Raw genomic sequence first — 15,873 nt, forward strand, 5'->3', positions numbered from 1 at the left:
ACTGCAGATTAAAATAGACGAAAACGTATCCAATCACATAGAGTGTATATAGCTGATCAGAGGATGCGATATATAGCCATGTTTGTCCGTCTAGTAGATAAATTATCACATTCAAATCAGAGTAATTAAATGTTAAAAAAATAAAGTCGTTATTTAAATTTTTACTTTTGTAGATAACGGAAGCGTAGATAAGGCACATGCAATTATCGATAACACATTTATCTCCAATCGTTTGCTTGTTTATGTAAAAAGAGGGAAACTTGCTCTTAGTTATTATTGTTGTCAAAATTGTAAAATTTTATTGTAATTTTCCCTATAAAATCATCAATAATCCACTTTAATGGGAGGCGGAGATTTGGTAAGTATTTAATTGCTTTAGCAGTCCCAACACAAGCAGATATAACAAGCCTCTTTTCAGAATTTAAAGAAATCATGGCATCCACATACTATGAAGAACCAGGAACGCGTCTGGAAAGCGGAACAGGCCAAGCAGGAAGAGCAACGAAAACTGGATGATCTACGTAAGGAAATAAACCAGGAGCGCGATCGGGAGGAGCTTAGACGAATGGGTGAGAGCACGGGTGTGTTAGGCAACAGAGGTGCAACCGGGGAGGCCAAACTGGAATGGATGTACAAAAGTAAGTTGAACTCGGCCGAAAGCAATCATCTAGGATAAACATTTATTTTCTTCTTTAGACAGCCATGAGTTGATCAATAGAGAGGAGTATCTATTGGGTCGCAAGATAGACAAATCCTTTGAGATTCTTGAAGCTGAAGAACGTCGTCATGAAGAGAATACTTTGGGAGTGAAGCAACCAATTAATCATGTAGAGCACGAGTGTGTTCCATTCTCCATAAGACACTATCGCAATTTAGAATCCACCGAGCAGGTTGACATGCATCGAAAGACTCTGGAAGATCCATTGATGTTGATTAAACAACGAGAAATGGAATCTCGTCGGAAATTGCTTGAAAATCCACTGAAGCTAAAAGAGATCCATCGCATTCTCAAAGCTGAACAGGACTCAAAAACCAAAGCGTTAAAAAAGAGTAAAAAGTCGAAGAAAAGCAAGGATAGCGATAATAGCGACGACGATTTGGATAGAAAACTAGCTCGACAAGTTAAAAAATTAAAAGGTGGCGATGGATCTAATGATCTAAATTTGGATAAGCTCCTGGATGCCAAATACAGGACGATTTCAAAACAATTGGATATAGCATCCAAGCCAAAGAAGAACAAGAAAAAGCATCGAAGCGATAGCAGCGATAGTGACAGCGACGAGGAAAAAAGATACAAGAAGAGAGGACGACCAGGAAATGATTCTCCACTTCGGGAAGGAGACAGAAGGAGAGGCAGAGACCGAAGTTCTAGTAATGAGCGAGAACATAGATCAAGACAAAAAGATGTGGAAAGAAAGAACAAAAGGTATCATAGTAGAGATCGGATTCAGAGGAGAAGCAGAAGTCCTAGTAATCGACGAGAACAGAGAAATCAGAGAAGAAGCAGAAGTCCCAGTCCTCGACGAGAACAGAGGAATCAAAGAAAAAGCAGAAGTCCTAGTCCTCGTCGAGAACAAAGGAATCAGAGAAGAAGCAGAAGTCCTAGTCCACGGCGAGAACAAAGGAATCGGAGAAAAAGTAATAGTCCTAGCCTCCGTAGGCAAGAAAAACCTTACAAATCTCGTAATGCTCAAAAAGATCAGAGAAGAAGCAAAAGTCGTACTCCACAAAGAGATCGCAGGAGAAACAAAAGCCCTAGCCCACGCAGAGATCGCAGAAGAAGCAAAAGCTTTAGCCCTCGACGAGACCGCAGGAGGAGCAAAAGTAATAGTAATAGCAATCAAACGTCTAAACAGGCCCAACGCACGTCTCCACGAAGAGACCAAAATGTACGTCCTTTCAATGCTCAACCAACAACCCAAGATCGCCCACAAGCCAAGCCCAAAATGGCCGAAGCTGACCGTGAAGCTCGTCTTCGCGAAATGATGGACAATGCCTCGTGGCGTGAGGCTGATCGCACCCAATCCGTACAAAAGCATCGAGACGCGTATGCCCGTGAGGAGGCCCAGCATCAGCAGCGTGACTTTGACAAAGATTTCATCAACAAAGAGGTGAAAAAGGCCATTGCTAATCAGAACTCCATAAGTGATCGCATACGCTCCAATCTAAATAACATTCAACGATCTTCGGGTGCCATGGACAAGAACTTTGCACGAAAATAAATCTGTGTAAGATTTAACTACTATATTTTATTTCCACTTTTATTATTTTTTAAGCAAACAACTTTTAAACTTTTTTGGGGGGATGTCTTTGCTTCTTACAATTAAAACAATGCAATTAACATAAATAATGTGTTAGAGAGAGGGAGAGTATGTGTTACACTTCGATATTATATAATGTTTCTGTGCTCTTAGGCGGGCGACAAGGCAGCGACGCCTGGCAGGGTCTTGCCCTCGAGCAACTCCAGAGATGCTCCACCACCAGTGGACACATGGGATACAAGGGCTTCGGTGTTCCACTTGGCGCAGCAAGATGCTGTATCACCACCGCCGATAATCGAAACGGTTCCATTCTTGGTGGCAGCCACAACTCCATCCATAATAGACTTTGTGCCATTGGCAAAGTTAGGGAATTCAAAGACACCGGGAGGTCTAAAAGAAAAAAAAAGGACACAGCAAGTTAAGTTTGCAACCAAAATGTTCCATCAAAGTTTCCCCACTTACCCGTTCCACACGATCAGCTTGGCCCGAGCAATGGGGGCAGCGAAAAGCTCACGAGACTTTGGTCCTACATCCAAGCCCATATGTCCATCTGGAATGCCACTCTCAACTGTGGCCTCACTTACGGCAGCATTTTCGGCGAATTTGTCGCCACAAACAAAGTCCACTGGCAAATGCAATTGAACATTGTTCTTCTTAGCCTTATCCACTAGATTCTGGACAATTTTGGAGCCCTCCTCATCGAAAAGGGAACCTCCAATTTTCATGTTGTTCAAAACTTTAAGGAAAGTGAAAGCCATGCCACCACCAATGATCATTTCATTGACCTTGTCCAGCAAGTTCTCAATGAGTTGAATCTTGTCGGCAACCTTTGCTCCACCCAAAATGGCCAAGAAAGGATTTGGTGGCTTGTCCAAAGCCTGCGAGAAGTACTTGAGTTCTTTGTTCAGCAAAAGACCTGCAGCACGCTTCTCATAGCCATCGCCCATCATCGAGCTATGAGCACGGTGAGCAGTACCGAAAGCATCGTTGACATAAACATCACCCAATTTAGCCAGGCTGCTACGGAACTCCTTAACCTTGGCAGGATCAGCCTTAACTTTAGCTCCGGTAGCATCTACACCCTTGCCCTCCTCCTCCAGGTAGAAGCGTACGTTCTCAAGCAAGATTACTGAACCAGGAGCAGGATCCTTGCAGGCAGCTTCCACCTCACTGCCCACGCAATCATTGAGGAATATAACATTCTGGCCCAACAGTGTCTTTAGCTCCTCAGCGACTGGCGCCAAAGTAAACTTGGGGTTTTTGTTGCCATCGGGACGACCCAAATGGGATGCAAGCACAACAGACTTGGCCTTCTTGGACAACGCCAACTTGATGCTGTCCACAGCGGCCACAATACGCTGGTTGCTTGTAATTTTGCCCTCCTTGATGGGGACATTGAAGTCCACTCTATGTGCATATAAATAAAATAGAACAAAATTATCATTTATGCAATCAAATCGAATTCGCTTTATCGGCCAATAAGCCATTTACCGCATCAACACCCTCTTGCCCTCCAAATCCAGATTTTCAATGCTCAATTTATTGAAAGCCATTTTCAGGAATTTTTGTGCTCTAACAATTTGTTGGATACTTTTCGTAATGGTCCGTTCTCTGATTTTCAACCCACAGCTGCTATTGCGGCAATGTCAGAGCAAGGTCACTTAGTTGGTACATAGATTAGGGTTGTCTAAGGTCCAGAAACAATGCCGCTTCAGCAAAAACCCAATCAGATACATTCTAACTAGAACATTTTACTACCTATTAGTATCCATTTACCCAAATACTAGAAAAGAAAATGTAAAGTTTTCCTAAACATTTTTTAAATGATAAAAATCGTTTTGAATTTCCATGCACATGCAACTCTGCCCATTGGTACTACTCAATACTGCAAAGTTAGTGCTGGAAAATGTAGAATTGTTGCGATTAATGGCGGACGATTCAAAATACATTAACAAAGTATTTACTTATTCTTGATAAACCTTTGTGTTGGGGCGAGACAATGCATAAAATTAAACAAAAAAAATGTAAAAGTGTATTATATTATTTATTTCAATAATTTAATATTTATTTTTAACGCCCGACATTGGCATAAATTATATTATTGTGGCTGAAAACCAACGTTGCGTATGTGCGATGTACTATTCCGTACGATTAAAAGGAATTTAATTATTGAAAAATTAAATGCTTGTACATATGCACATACATACATACATAAATGAAATGCTATTAGCGTGGTTATTGTTGCTGTTTTCGCACACATTTACTTGCTCTTTATCATGATTCATTCATATAAGAGGCCTATCTCACACTATTCGAGCTGACACTCTCCGTCTTCCCCGTCCCCCAAACCCGTCCAATGTCGACACTTTTCACATTGCACAGTGGTACGATATAATGCTTCTTTCTGCATAAAATACATTCATAAATTGTTGATTATTCAGAATATTATATTAATACAAGTGTTGAAATAGGGTTTAAATAAAGATAAAACTTTTTGAAATTTGAGATGGAATGCATTATCAGAATTTCTAGAAACCATGCATTTTTTTCTGAAACATATAAATTTAATTACAATTATAAACATAAATTTCAATTTTTATAAATTTACAAACAGAAGAAAATTTGTAAGTTTCTTTTGTTAAATATAAATAGAAATGGCACATCTGAATAAGATGAACTCATACATAGTAAATCACCAAAATAAAATTTGCATCCCACTGTCCATTATGTATGTTTTGTTTGTATATGTACATATGTGTATTACCCACTGGCCAACGTTCTCAATGCAACGAAATGCATGACGCAGATGCCAAGAGAGACAAAAGAAAGGGGAGTAGAGGTTAAAGGTGGGTGGAAGATGGGAGAGTTGTGAATACAGCCGATTTGAAGCATTGCAACAGTTCTCTCTCCTTCTTTACTCATTGTTCGAAGAATGTTGTTTTACCTGGGGTCGACATTGTGCCACTCAGAGGAAAAATTGAGCCCTCCCGCACGTTTTTTATTGAAAATCGAAAACAGAAACGTATCCAAGATTAAACTTAATAATTGCGTGTGAAATACCCATTGACGCAGGCCTGACGTTAGAATAGTAAGTTGTTTGAATAAAGCATTGAAATACATCCAAACTCGTGGAAACGCAAGTCATTCGGAGCTATTTATTAGACACTTGTTCTAACTGACTTTTTCCGATTTTTCCCAAAATTATTCTCGATGGTTGCACAACATTCATATTGACTGTAAGCTTAGAAATACAAAAATGTGCATACATACATATGCATATCTACGTATGTAATGTATGTTTAAATGTTTTTAATTTGAAAAGAACACGACCAGCTGCCGCTGCTGGCAACTGCACTCAATGATTTCTGATATTCAACTATATATTTGATGCGCGGAAGAGAGGGTATGTTGCTGTCGCTTCCAATACATTCGAAGTCACTTGTCGCCTCTCTTTAACCCATCTAAATTCGTACACTAACAGTCACTCGCAGTATACACATAGATGTGTAAATTGTGCTCGTAAACCTGTTCATGTTGTTTTCTGAATGATTTCAGTTTCTTCATGCAAGACGAAACACAAAAAGAAAGAAAGAAAAAGTCAAGAAGCACACACAATAGGCTGAAATGGGTCTAGGGTAAGGGCTACGCAGTACAGTTTTACACCTCCACCCAACATTTTGCCCATATTAAATTTCTCCGATGGGCATAATTCACAGTTTGTACACTCTTTTATCCAAAAAATTTACTCATATGAACAGCAGTAATTAAATTTTCAATAATCAAAATATATAAAAAATTATTATTTCTGGGTTAAAAAGCGAGAAAATAATATCTCTTTGAGTTAATGCTTATCAGTTGTCGTTTGCTAAATGCAATCAAGTTCACGTTAAGAAAATTATTATAATACAAATATTTTTGTACATATGTGTGTATATAGAAAATAAGAAAAGATTTAAGAAATCCTAAAATACCGCTGTTTTCAAATTTTTTTAGCCATTTACAAGCTTTAAAAATGGCTAAATTTGACACATAAAATTGGTAAATGGCAACACTGTATTTATTTTGTGTCTACTAATGAAACACAATTCTTAAACCTCCTTTGAAGCATTGTAAGAAAGTGTAATTTAATACTTGTGTGCATACATAGAGCATTAAAAAGTCGACTTGATTCACTCTAAACAAACCGTCTTAAGAATAAAACATAAAAACTCTTAATCGTTAAGCTTACATGTGAACACATACAGTGGACCCTCGGTTAAGAAATACAATTGGTTTTGGCATCTTTTGTTCGATATGGGTTAAATTCTTTAAGCGAAAGAGCTATTTGATTGAAAATACACTCTAATATAATTCAATTTAAACTTTTATTAGAAAAAAAATAACATGAAATACATCTACACTTTTAAAGAACTAAAAATCTTCACCAACATATTTCAGGTTCAGGTTTTATTAAAAGAATGTTAAGTGAACCCTATATAACATTTTGTTAAGGAACATTTTTTTCTCAAAAGAAATGTGTTTCGGGACAGTCGTTAACTGAAGGTCCACTGTACTTACATATGTATGTATCTATGCGTGTAGGCACATTTGTGTGTATGTACATATGCATACTTAATTGTTACTGTACGCAGCTCATGTTGTATGTTATATCGATTGTTCACACCTTTTTTTAATGACGTAATGTGTAAATGCATAGAAAATGCATTGCATTTACATACATACATATGTATGTACATACACAAATAGATAAATATACCACATTTTATACACATACATATGTACCTACATGTATACTATGTATACATATGTATGTAACTTTTTAAATAAGTTGAGTTAGGTTAGGGTAGAGGTTTTTTTTGTAGGTCAAGCAGATGTTATTAAGGTTCTTAGAAATAGCGCTAACTGTTGTATGAATGCCTTGCACTGTTGTCCTTTCCGCTCAGAACCTTTCTTATCGCATTTTTCCAAAGAAAAAAGTAAAGTTTTTAGCATACAAATATTATGAGTATTTTATGGCCAGCCTTGGAAAGAAATGATTTTATGGATTTGCAAAACATTTGACCAGGTAAAATCGTACCTGATCTTGAATATATCAACAAATATATATAGTTACAATATCTATAAGATACATTATATTTATGTACATATGTATTTATGTACATACATATGTATGTATGAATTTGCCCCTGCTGTGCCACTCAACTGAACACTAAGAAAAGCAGAAGGAATGCCAAATAACCGCACAGCAAAAATGAAGACGCAAATCGGCTTATCAAACAAAAAATTTAATAAATGTGTTGTAGAAGCTTCCAAAGGCAAGCAAAAGTCACAGCTACTGCCCGTTCGTTCGTTCGTTTGTTGCTACTCAAATATGATAACTCAATGATTGTCCCACGATTACAGGTGTTTGCCATACAAAATGCGCCAGCCCCCACCAACGTGAGCGAGCGTGAACGACAACAACAGCAAACTGGTACAACGACGAGGAGGTTCCGTCGGTTTTAATTAGCCAACGCTGACAGCCGGCCGGTCGGTCTCTGTCTCCATCACCGTCCCCCGTATTATTCAGATTACAACAAGAAAAAAAAAACTATAGCTACATATTTCATTTTGTATTCTTTGCATAAAAATAGCAGAATAACCGCAGAAAAGTGAAAGAAAAACAACTGAGGCAAGCAGTTCCTCAGTTCCCAATAGAATGATACACAATGATATTGTATGAAGCGGAGCTGGCCGATCATTAGTCTATACCAGAACCAATATGGTTCGTGTAACGAACAGAGAAGAATGAGCCAGCAAACAACAAATGCGGGATCTGTGGATAGAGTAAGAACGGCCATAGCATATTTGGTTTATATGAAAAAACCGGAATAAGGGTGAACCTTGTTTGCAATAAGTTCAATCGACTACCAAAACTGATAATACTTTAAGTCAAAAACCCAAATGCATCGACCTTTTCTACATACACACATACATATGTATGTACATATGTATGTACATATTATATACACATCTATAAGTCATTGATATAACCCTTCAAAAAATATACATAAATAATAAACTATGGTAATAGATATTATGGAATGTTGCCCACTGTTAACCGGAACTATAAACACATTTCAAATATGTATTTAGATACATAAATTAGTATGTATGTATGTATGTATCTATAAAATTAAGCAGGCATATTTAAGAAGAGTATCTTTATATAAATGTAGCCCATTAAAAATAGATACATTTACCTTTCAATCAAAGCCAAAGAAATCATAAAATTTTACACATAGCAAGTAATCAATTGACCTCAATATTTTCGTTATTGTAATCGGCCCACGCTTCTCTCTGGTCCACTCTATAAATACCATATAGTACGAAAGAATAAAATGTATGCTGCCACAAAATAGAAGGCACACATCTGCACCACCAACATCAGCATCGACATCATCATCCACCTTCGGCAGCGGCAGCGGCAATAGCAATTTTCAAATTTACCGCCAAACATGCCGGGAAGGCGGCCGCCTGTTTTCTGTACTCACGAAACCCAAGCATTTTTGTATGAAGTTAATCAAGAAACCCACTCATTTTGTCAATTCTGAATCTAATTTTGATCGCATCGGTTTGCGATAAAAACCAAAATTAAGCTCAACATTAAAGCTACCGATTCCAGGTGATTTTAGTCCGATTCGAATAAAGGTTTACCAGCTATAGCACAAAATATCGGAAGCCCAAAGTTTAACAGCTACGACGAAGTCGCCGATTTGTAGTCACAAAAATGACAGCACGTTTAGTCTTGTACGAGCCGTCAGCGGATACACATATCGGTGGTCAGAAGAAAGAAAAAAAAAATAATCTAAGAAAATAAATTAGCAAGGCGGGAAATATTAGGATAATATACTCGTATTATCCTGTACCGCTGCTAATTTATTTTCCGGATATATAAATATTTTCTATTATTTCATATACACATGTATACAAATATAGACAAAAACAAAAATTTTTGCAAAATTATTATAGGAATAACTCTCTCGATCTCTATTGAATTTTGCGAGCTATTGAGCAACAATGTTGTTGTTGTCTTCTCTCTACTTTGCTGTCAACTACTGCTAAACAAATGCCGCAGAGGTTTTTGTTCCAGTGTATGAGCATAAACTATACGTGCGAAAGAGAGATAAGAGAGAGAGAGAGGGAGAGAGAAATAGAGAGCAAGACCGGCAGACCGCAAGCAAGTGTGTGTTTGTGTGTGCGTGTGTGTGAGAGAGAGAGAGAGCGGTTTATCTGCCCCATTTGACAGTGACAGCACCAAAGAGCGAGCTAGCTTTTGTGTGTGTGTGTGACTGCTAGAGAGAGAGAGTGGATGTTTTCTAGCTACATATGTATATCATAAATACTTTAGCTGGTCGAGAAATTCATTCAGTGTGTTTGTGTGCTTCGTGCGGTGCGGTTCTCGTTCTCGTCTTTTCCTCCGAGTAATTTTGCGCTAATTTTTGTCAACAATCAACCCAAATAGATACCACAGCAATCAAAAGAGAAGGAAAACAAAAAGAAAAAGGAAACGAAGTATACACACTTCCTTTTCCCCCAAATAATAACACACAATATATAACCATTAAGCGTTATATAATATTAAAGAAATAAGTTAAACAAAAACCAACAAACAAGTTCAACATTAACAAAATGTCTGCAGCGACAGAACAACAGAATAACGGTGATGTTGCCGTCGAGAAGGTTTCCGCTGCCAGCGATGATGTTGCAGCAGTGAAGGAGGATCTCAAATCGAAAGCCGCGGCCGAGGATAAGGCAGCAGCGGCCGATGCTGCCGGTGGTGATGCGGCTGCCGATAATGGCACGGCAAAGGATGGCGAGGATAAAGCTGACGCTAGTGCTGCCGCCGCCCCCGCTAAGGAAACAGTGAAAGGCACAAAACGGCCGTCCGATGTAAGTACTTCCTTTTCCTTTTCCTCATTCACAATTCGTACAGTTAACCGATCCAAAACAAACGACGCACTTCAGTTGGCGCGGAGGGGTACTGTTTAGCTTTTTCAACGCTATCTTTTTATTGATTGCTAGATGACGCTATGTGTGTCTGTATCTGTCATTTTTTTGTTTACGCTTCTTTTCAAAAGTGATTCATGAAAAGTTTTCCGAATTTCACTCTTTTCCCCTTGGAAAAGAATTACAAAAATATCTTACATTAAAATATATAATTCTAGAAATAGATGTACACACGTTTTTTCCTATATTTTTTTTTTTTTTTTTTTTGTTAAATTTTAGGCCGCGTTTTTCAATCGAGCTACTAGAGGGAGAGAGAGAGAGAGAGTACATACGAAAAGAGATTCAGAGAGAATAGTTAATCATTCTCTTTTCATATCTCTTTCTCTCCCTGTTGGTGTTATGTACTGAATAGATAGAGAGGGAGAGAGAGAATACGAATACATATTGTTGTTTACGATTAAATTAAGATGATTGTGAGTCAGTGTAATCAAAGATTATTGTTGTTAGGTTCAAATCGAGGTTAGAGGGGGCCCACTAAACCACACATATTAATCAGGAGAGGAATAGTTGGAAGGGGGCAAAACAGGCAACGACCGTCGCCCCGACGAACACACGGTACAGTTCGAGTTCAGGCTATTGAGCGATTAGAGCGGTGTGTAACTAATGTATTTTTAATAAACTAAAATCGAATAAATGCTCAAACTAGACCAGGTCATTAGCATTCACAACACTCACTGTGTACTCAAAAAATTGAAGAGATACGTGCACTTGCGTTTATGTACAATGCAAGTGGGCGAAGCGGCCTTGCCACTAGCGCGCCCACCACTAAACGAAGGCGGGTGCTTAGAATATAGAATAAAACCATGCTAAATACTGTCACTAATTACATTTTCCTCAAATGCTTTGCAACCCTCTCATACCCATTTATTCCAACTCGCGAATTTGTCGATTTCTCGCAATAATTCACAGTGTGCCGGCCGGCATTTTTTTTCCTACCAATGTTGTGTAGTATATTCTCTATATGCTATTAATCGAAAATACTCGATTATTGATCAAATATCTAAATGACTACCACTATTTACCACAAAGAATCGTGGCTATAGTCTTAAAGTGTGTATATAAATTAGCTAATCAACTGATTTTGACATAAAACTTGAAATCAGAAAAGTATATAAAATGTACAGTTTTAACGAAGGCTCTCCGAAGCGTCAGGTCTCTTATTCTCTCTCTCTCTTTTAAAGTTATGCGCCACTCTACCACTGTCTCCCACTCTTCTCTCTTATGTATACCTCAATCTGCCTGTTTGTTTGTTTGTGTGCGTGTGTGTGCTTACATTTATCTTTCACTTTTTTGTTTTCGCCTTATGCGTATTTATTTTGGTACATGGCGCGCAGTGCGTATATAAAAACAATCCATTTTATACAGGGTGGCGCAAATTCCCAGTCCCAGAATATTAAGTGAAAAGATTTATTGTCTTTGTTTGTGATTACAATTATTTAAGAACGCATATTCCAGTATATACCAATTGACATTTTGTTGCTAAGCGCACCGATTAATATTTTATTCAGATGTTATCGATAGTATCATTGATTTTCACTATCTTATAGCCACTGTTTTTAGTTTTCAAGCTTCATTAAGCATAGCAATAACCAGTTTTATTTCCATTTATTGTACTACTACTCACTATTATTATTGATGATGACCCTGTTTTCTGTATCTGTATCTCGTGCCGCGCATAGTTTGCACATGTATACATATATAACTTCTATTATCTGGTTTTCTGCTTTGTAACAATTGAGTATGTATTACAACTTTGCTTCTTCCTCTAGTTCTTCAACATGGGAACGTGACTGCTTATGTATTAGCGTTTTTTTTTTTTTGTTTTGCTGGTTGAGCCCACGCAAGTGGTAGACAGTTTGCGCCTTTTTTGCAGCAATAGCAGCAGCTGGAACACTGTCTGTGTGTGAGAGAGAGAGGAAAAAGGTTCATTCATGCAACTTGGCTCATGGCAGCGTTCTCAGGTACAGTTTGGTCTAACCCACAACTCTCACAAACACACACACGCTGACTCGTTCTCTGCCACACAGATACAGAGAGAGAGACGCAGCTGTCGCTGGCGGCGGCGTTGGCGTTGTGACGCCGCTGCTTTTGCAGTGGGTCGAACGCACGCTTGGCTTGCCTGTATCGAGAGTGTGTATATACAGGGTGCGACAGCTCAGTGTGAGGGATGAAAATATTGAAAAAATTTAACAATACCCAAACGATCAGCACAACAAAAGATAATGCCTGCTCAACTGCATGGACTAAGTGTTTGCAATTCTGAAAACTGACCACGGTAATTGCCGAATAAAAAAAAACGCACCCTGTAACCTATGTCACTGCATGATTTTGTCTCACGGATATGGATACATATACATATGCCGCCTCATTTCGTTATTGTTATTTTGCCTTACCATTATGTAGTAAATGTAATATATGTATGTATATTCATATGTAATAGAGCAGTCAGTCGTGCACTTGTAATACTAAGTGGCTATCTTTCATTCGCTCTCTTTTGCTTGTTTGGTCGTCTCTCTCCATCTTCCGGTTCGCTCGCTGTGTGGTGCTGCGTGTTTGCAGCGAATTTTCTTGGGGCGCGCGCATTTGGTTTTTTTCAAATGCTTCTGTTTTACGGCGAAAATAACGATTTTTCTTTCTGTGTTGGGGCTTTAAATATACACTTAATGGTATATAAAGGGCCCACGAAAGAGTGGGTGGTGGGTGGAGGAGGAGTAGGAGGGGAGCATTTTATGCTTTGCCCTTGATCAAGGAGAAGTTTGGGGTATGGGTAGAATGAGTTTGATATATTGATACTTCTTATGCTAATATCTTTCGTTTGCTTTACTTTTCCCTTTACAGGCTAAATCCCCCGAATCAAAGAAAGCCAAGAAGGCAGCCGATGGCGGCGATTCCGATGATGAAGAGGATATAGAGGAAATCATTGAGGGTGACAGTGACATTGAAAGTGACGAATACGATATACCCTATGATGGTGAGGAGGATGATATTGAATGTGATGGTAAGTTCGAAAGAAATTGATACCCCTAAACGATTCCATACTAAAATTCTATTTGTTTTTGTTACTTCAGATGACGATGATGATAATGACGATGGTTCCGGCTCGGACGATCAGGCGTAATAATAATGTAGTCAAAGATACAACAAAAACAAAACACAACAAAAAGAAAAACCACAAAAAAATTTAAATTAATAATAAATAAAACAAGAAGTTACCAAGAAAACAAAAAAGAAAACCACAAAAAAATCGCAAAAAAACTTATGTAATTTTTATGTTTAAGAAATAATTTTTTATTTCTTATAAATTTTATTTTAATTGTATTTTATGTGTACTTTTTTTATAAAAAAATACAAAAACCCTCAACAAAAATTGTAATTTTGAAAAAAATAAACATTTTCCGTTGTATACATTATTGTTGTACATATGGAAAATGAGAAAAATGAAAAAAGTAAAACATCCCCACTATATACAAAACCACAAAAAGAAATCCTCAAAAACCCAAGTTCTTTCTTTCCTTTAATATTTAAAATAAGTCTTAAACGATAAATAATTTAAATTTAGACGTTACACACTTATGAGAATGAGATCGAAAAAATACAACAAGAACAAGATTAACAAAAAAAAGAACCCACAAATGCAATTAAATACAACAAATAAAACATGAAAATTATGAAAAAACAAACACAAATATCTCACAGCAACAGCTTCAAAACTGTTCAAAAAGGACTATAGAAACCCAAAATCCTCAAACAAATACGTCGTAAAATGGTTTCAAAATTTTGTTTGCCAACTCTCTCTCGCTCTTGTTGTCCTCGCTCTTGATACTCTTGTCAAAAAGAGAGGGTATCCGGACTATTTTTTTTGTTTTTTTTTTTCTCAAAATTTTTGGTCAGCGGGAAGTTTGATTTTTCTTCACAGTTTCTTTATCATTTTCAGCATTAATTCTTAAGATTTATGTCAGTATTAAAAAGATACAAAATACAAGGGGCAACCCCCCTACAACCACACTCAAATATATTTGCAACAATACAAATTCGTAAATTAAAGAAAAACGCAAGTTTTTTGCATTTTGTTAACATTTGTAAATTGTAAAAAAAAAGAAAAGAAATCCGAAAAAGAAGAATGGTATAAAGTGAAAAAAATTGAGAAATTGAATACAAACAAAACCAATGAATAAACTTTTAATGTTACATAATTATGTATGTATTTAGTTTATAAGGGTATTTAGCCGGCAAATGGATGAAATTAAAAAGAAACACACACACTGAAAAGAAAGAAAATACCCCTCTAAGCAAATACAAAGATCTTAAATATAATGACTGATATTTGAAAGATATTGCACACAGACACCACCCAAACTACAGACAGAAGTTGATCAATTGAATAAAAGATAATGCCAAATATCCAACCCACAAAAATATAACCCCCCCCCCCCATCTGAAACGAAGAAAAGCCATTTTGCAGCATTTAAATTTCTGGCCAAAAGTAATATGGCAAACACAAATTGAAATTACATACATACAAACACAGCATACACCATACAAGTACCACTATATTATTATACAGATATACTAAAGTTTGATACCAGAAATACCAAATGTTGAATCACACAATATATAGAACATTTTTGTAAATATATCTGCAAAAAAAAAAAGAAAAATGAAAAAAGAAAGGAAAAAGAAAACGTAACCAGTAGTAGTGAAAAAAGCAAAGAACAACACACATTTTTGAACGATGAAATAAATTATTGTAATTACATTAAAAACTGAACATGAGAATCAGATGAATGATGAAGATATTTACATATGTATATACATACATACATACAATATTGGCATTTACCATAAGATGCCAATAAAATGCTTGTTTCAATTATTTTGGGCGGAGATCCTTGGATCCGGAGTTTGGGTGTTTTTTTTTTTTTTTAGGGTTGGGGGTTGTTTTTGCCTTGTTTGGGTCACGTGGGCCAGTTTCCGGTGCAGGCGCATACATATGTACATACGTATGTATCTTCACCCCCATGCCATGAAATATGTCCTTATACACATACAGTCTTGATTGCCGCTTGTTTGCTCGTTATCCTTTCGCTGATTTTGTCGATTTCCCTTTTCGGCATTTGTATGTGTGTGTGCATGTACATATAAACTTATACATAACAAACACATTGATATCTAGATATGTGTATATGAAAAACATATGTGCATTTACATCCCTCAAAACCACATTTTCATCCAACTCGGAGGGTTGTAAATACTGCTTTTTTCCCCTTTGGACAGAAGTGAGAAGTTATCATGCTGTTTTGGCAAAAATAGGGTTCCAAAAAATTTATTAAAACTATTTACTAGTAACCAGAACCTCTCCAAAGCTAATGTGACCGAAAGGGATAAATTTATAGACTTACAGTCCATAAAATTCCATAAGCCCGACTTATTTTGAAAATTGTTTATTATTTGTAGGTCATTTGGTCATTTTTGCAGCTACAGTTTTTTGTCATCAAAAAATGAGCTTGGTCAACCTAGACCTACAATCACATAAGTTTTAGAGTTTACATTGGACAAAGAATGT

The 15,873-nt window shown here is 37.0% G+C and overlaps 3 protein-coding genes across 4 annotated transcripts; 2 read left to right on the top strand and 1 right to left on the bottom strand.

The window, feature by feature from the left end:
* The first annotated feature begins 228 nt into the window (after positions 1-228).
* LOC6644315 (pre-mRNA-splicing factor CWC25 homolog) lies at positions 229-2,347 on the top strand. The gene is made up of 3 exons (XM_002066557.4): positions 229-358; positions 419-638; positions 697-2,347. Exons 1-3 carry the CDS (start codon positions 341-343, stop codon positions 2,220-2,222), a joined length of 1,764 nt encoding a protein of 587 aa, XP_002066593.2. The 5' UTR covers positions 229-340; the 3' UTR covers positions 2,223-2,347.
* Positions 2,235-3,917, bottom strand: LOC6644316 (phosphoglycerate kinase). The gene is made up of 3 exons (XM_002066558.4): positions 3,753-3,917; positions 2,724-3,668; positions 2,235-2,651 (listed from the first exon to the last, which is right to left on the bottom strand). Exons 1-3 carry the CDS (start codon positions 3,812-3,814, stop codon positions 2,411-2,413), a joined length of 1,248 nt encoding a protein of 415 aa, XP_002066594.1. The 5' UTR covers positions 3,815-3,917; the 3' UTR covers positions 2,235-2,410.
* A 5,105-nt stretch (positions 3,918-9,022) lies between these two features.
* Positions 9,023-13,451, top strand: LOC6644317 (bacchus). Of its 2 annotated transcripts, XM_047010575.1 has the most exons (4): positions 9,023-9,082; positions 9,766-10,193; positions 13,149-13,308; positions 13,379-13,451. In XM_047010575.1, the coding sequence occupies exons 2-4, from the start codon at positions 9,933-9,935 to the stop codon at positions 13,426-13,428; spliced, it is 471 nt and encodes a 156-aa protein (XP_046866531.1). In that variant the 5' UTR covers positions 9,023-9,082; positions 9,766-9,932; the 3' UTR covers positions 13,429-13,451. The 2 variants fall into 2 exon arrangements, with proteins under 2 accessions (XP_046866531.1, XP_002066595.1); XM_002066559.4 differs by lacking the exon at positions 9,023-9,082 and having other exon boundaries at positions 9,657-10,193.
* Positions 13,452-15,873: the final 2,422 nt, after the last annotated feature.

The sequence above is a fragment of the Drosophila willistoni genome (genome assembly GCF_018902025.1).
Source record: "Drosophila willistoni isolate 14030-0811.24 chromosome 2R unlocalized genomic scaffold, UCI_dwil_1.1 Seg167, whole genome shotgun sequence".
Taxonomy (NCBI): Eukaryota; Metazoa; Arthropoda; class Insecta; order Diptera; family Drosophilidae; genus Drosophila; species Drosophila willistoni.

Bases quoted from the DNA above. Each gene is read 5' to 3' on its own strand.
- LOC6644315 (XM_002066557.4), top strand. The intron at 639-696 runs GTAAGTTGAACT...TTTCTTCTTTAG, and splicing joins ACTGGAATGGATGTACAAAA to ACAGCCATGAGTTGATCAAT.
- LOC6644316 (XM_002066558.4), bottom strand. From the start codon at position 3,814: ATGGCTTTCAATAAATTGAGCATTGAAAATCTGGATTTGGAGGGCAAG. The intron at 3,669-3,752 runs GTAAATGGCTTA...ATATGCACATAG, and splicing joins GGCAAGAGGGTGTTGATGCG to AGTGGACTTCAATGTCCCCA. The intron at 2,652-2,723 runs GTAAGTGGGGAA...TTTTTCTTTTAG, and splicing joins AAGCTGATCGTGTGGAACGG to ACCTCCCGGTGTCTTTGAAT.
- LOC6644317 (XM_047010575.1), top strand. From the start codon at position 9,933: ATGTCTGCAGCGACAGAACAACAGAATAACGGTGATGTTGCCGTCGAG. The intron at 10,194-13,148 runs GTAAGTACTTCC...TTCCCTTTACAG, and splicing joins GCACAAAACGGCCGTCCGAT to GCTAAATCCCCCGAATCAAA. The intron at 13,309-13,378 runs GTAAGTTCGAAA...TTGTTACTTCAG, and splicing joins GGATGATATTGAATGTGATG to ATGACGATGATGATAATGAC.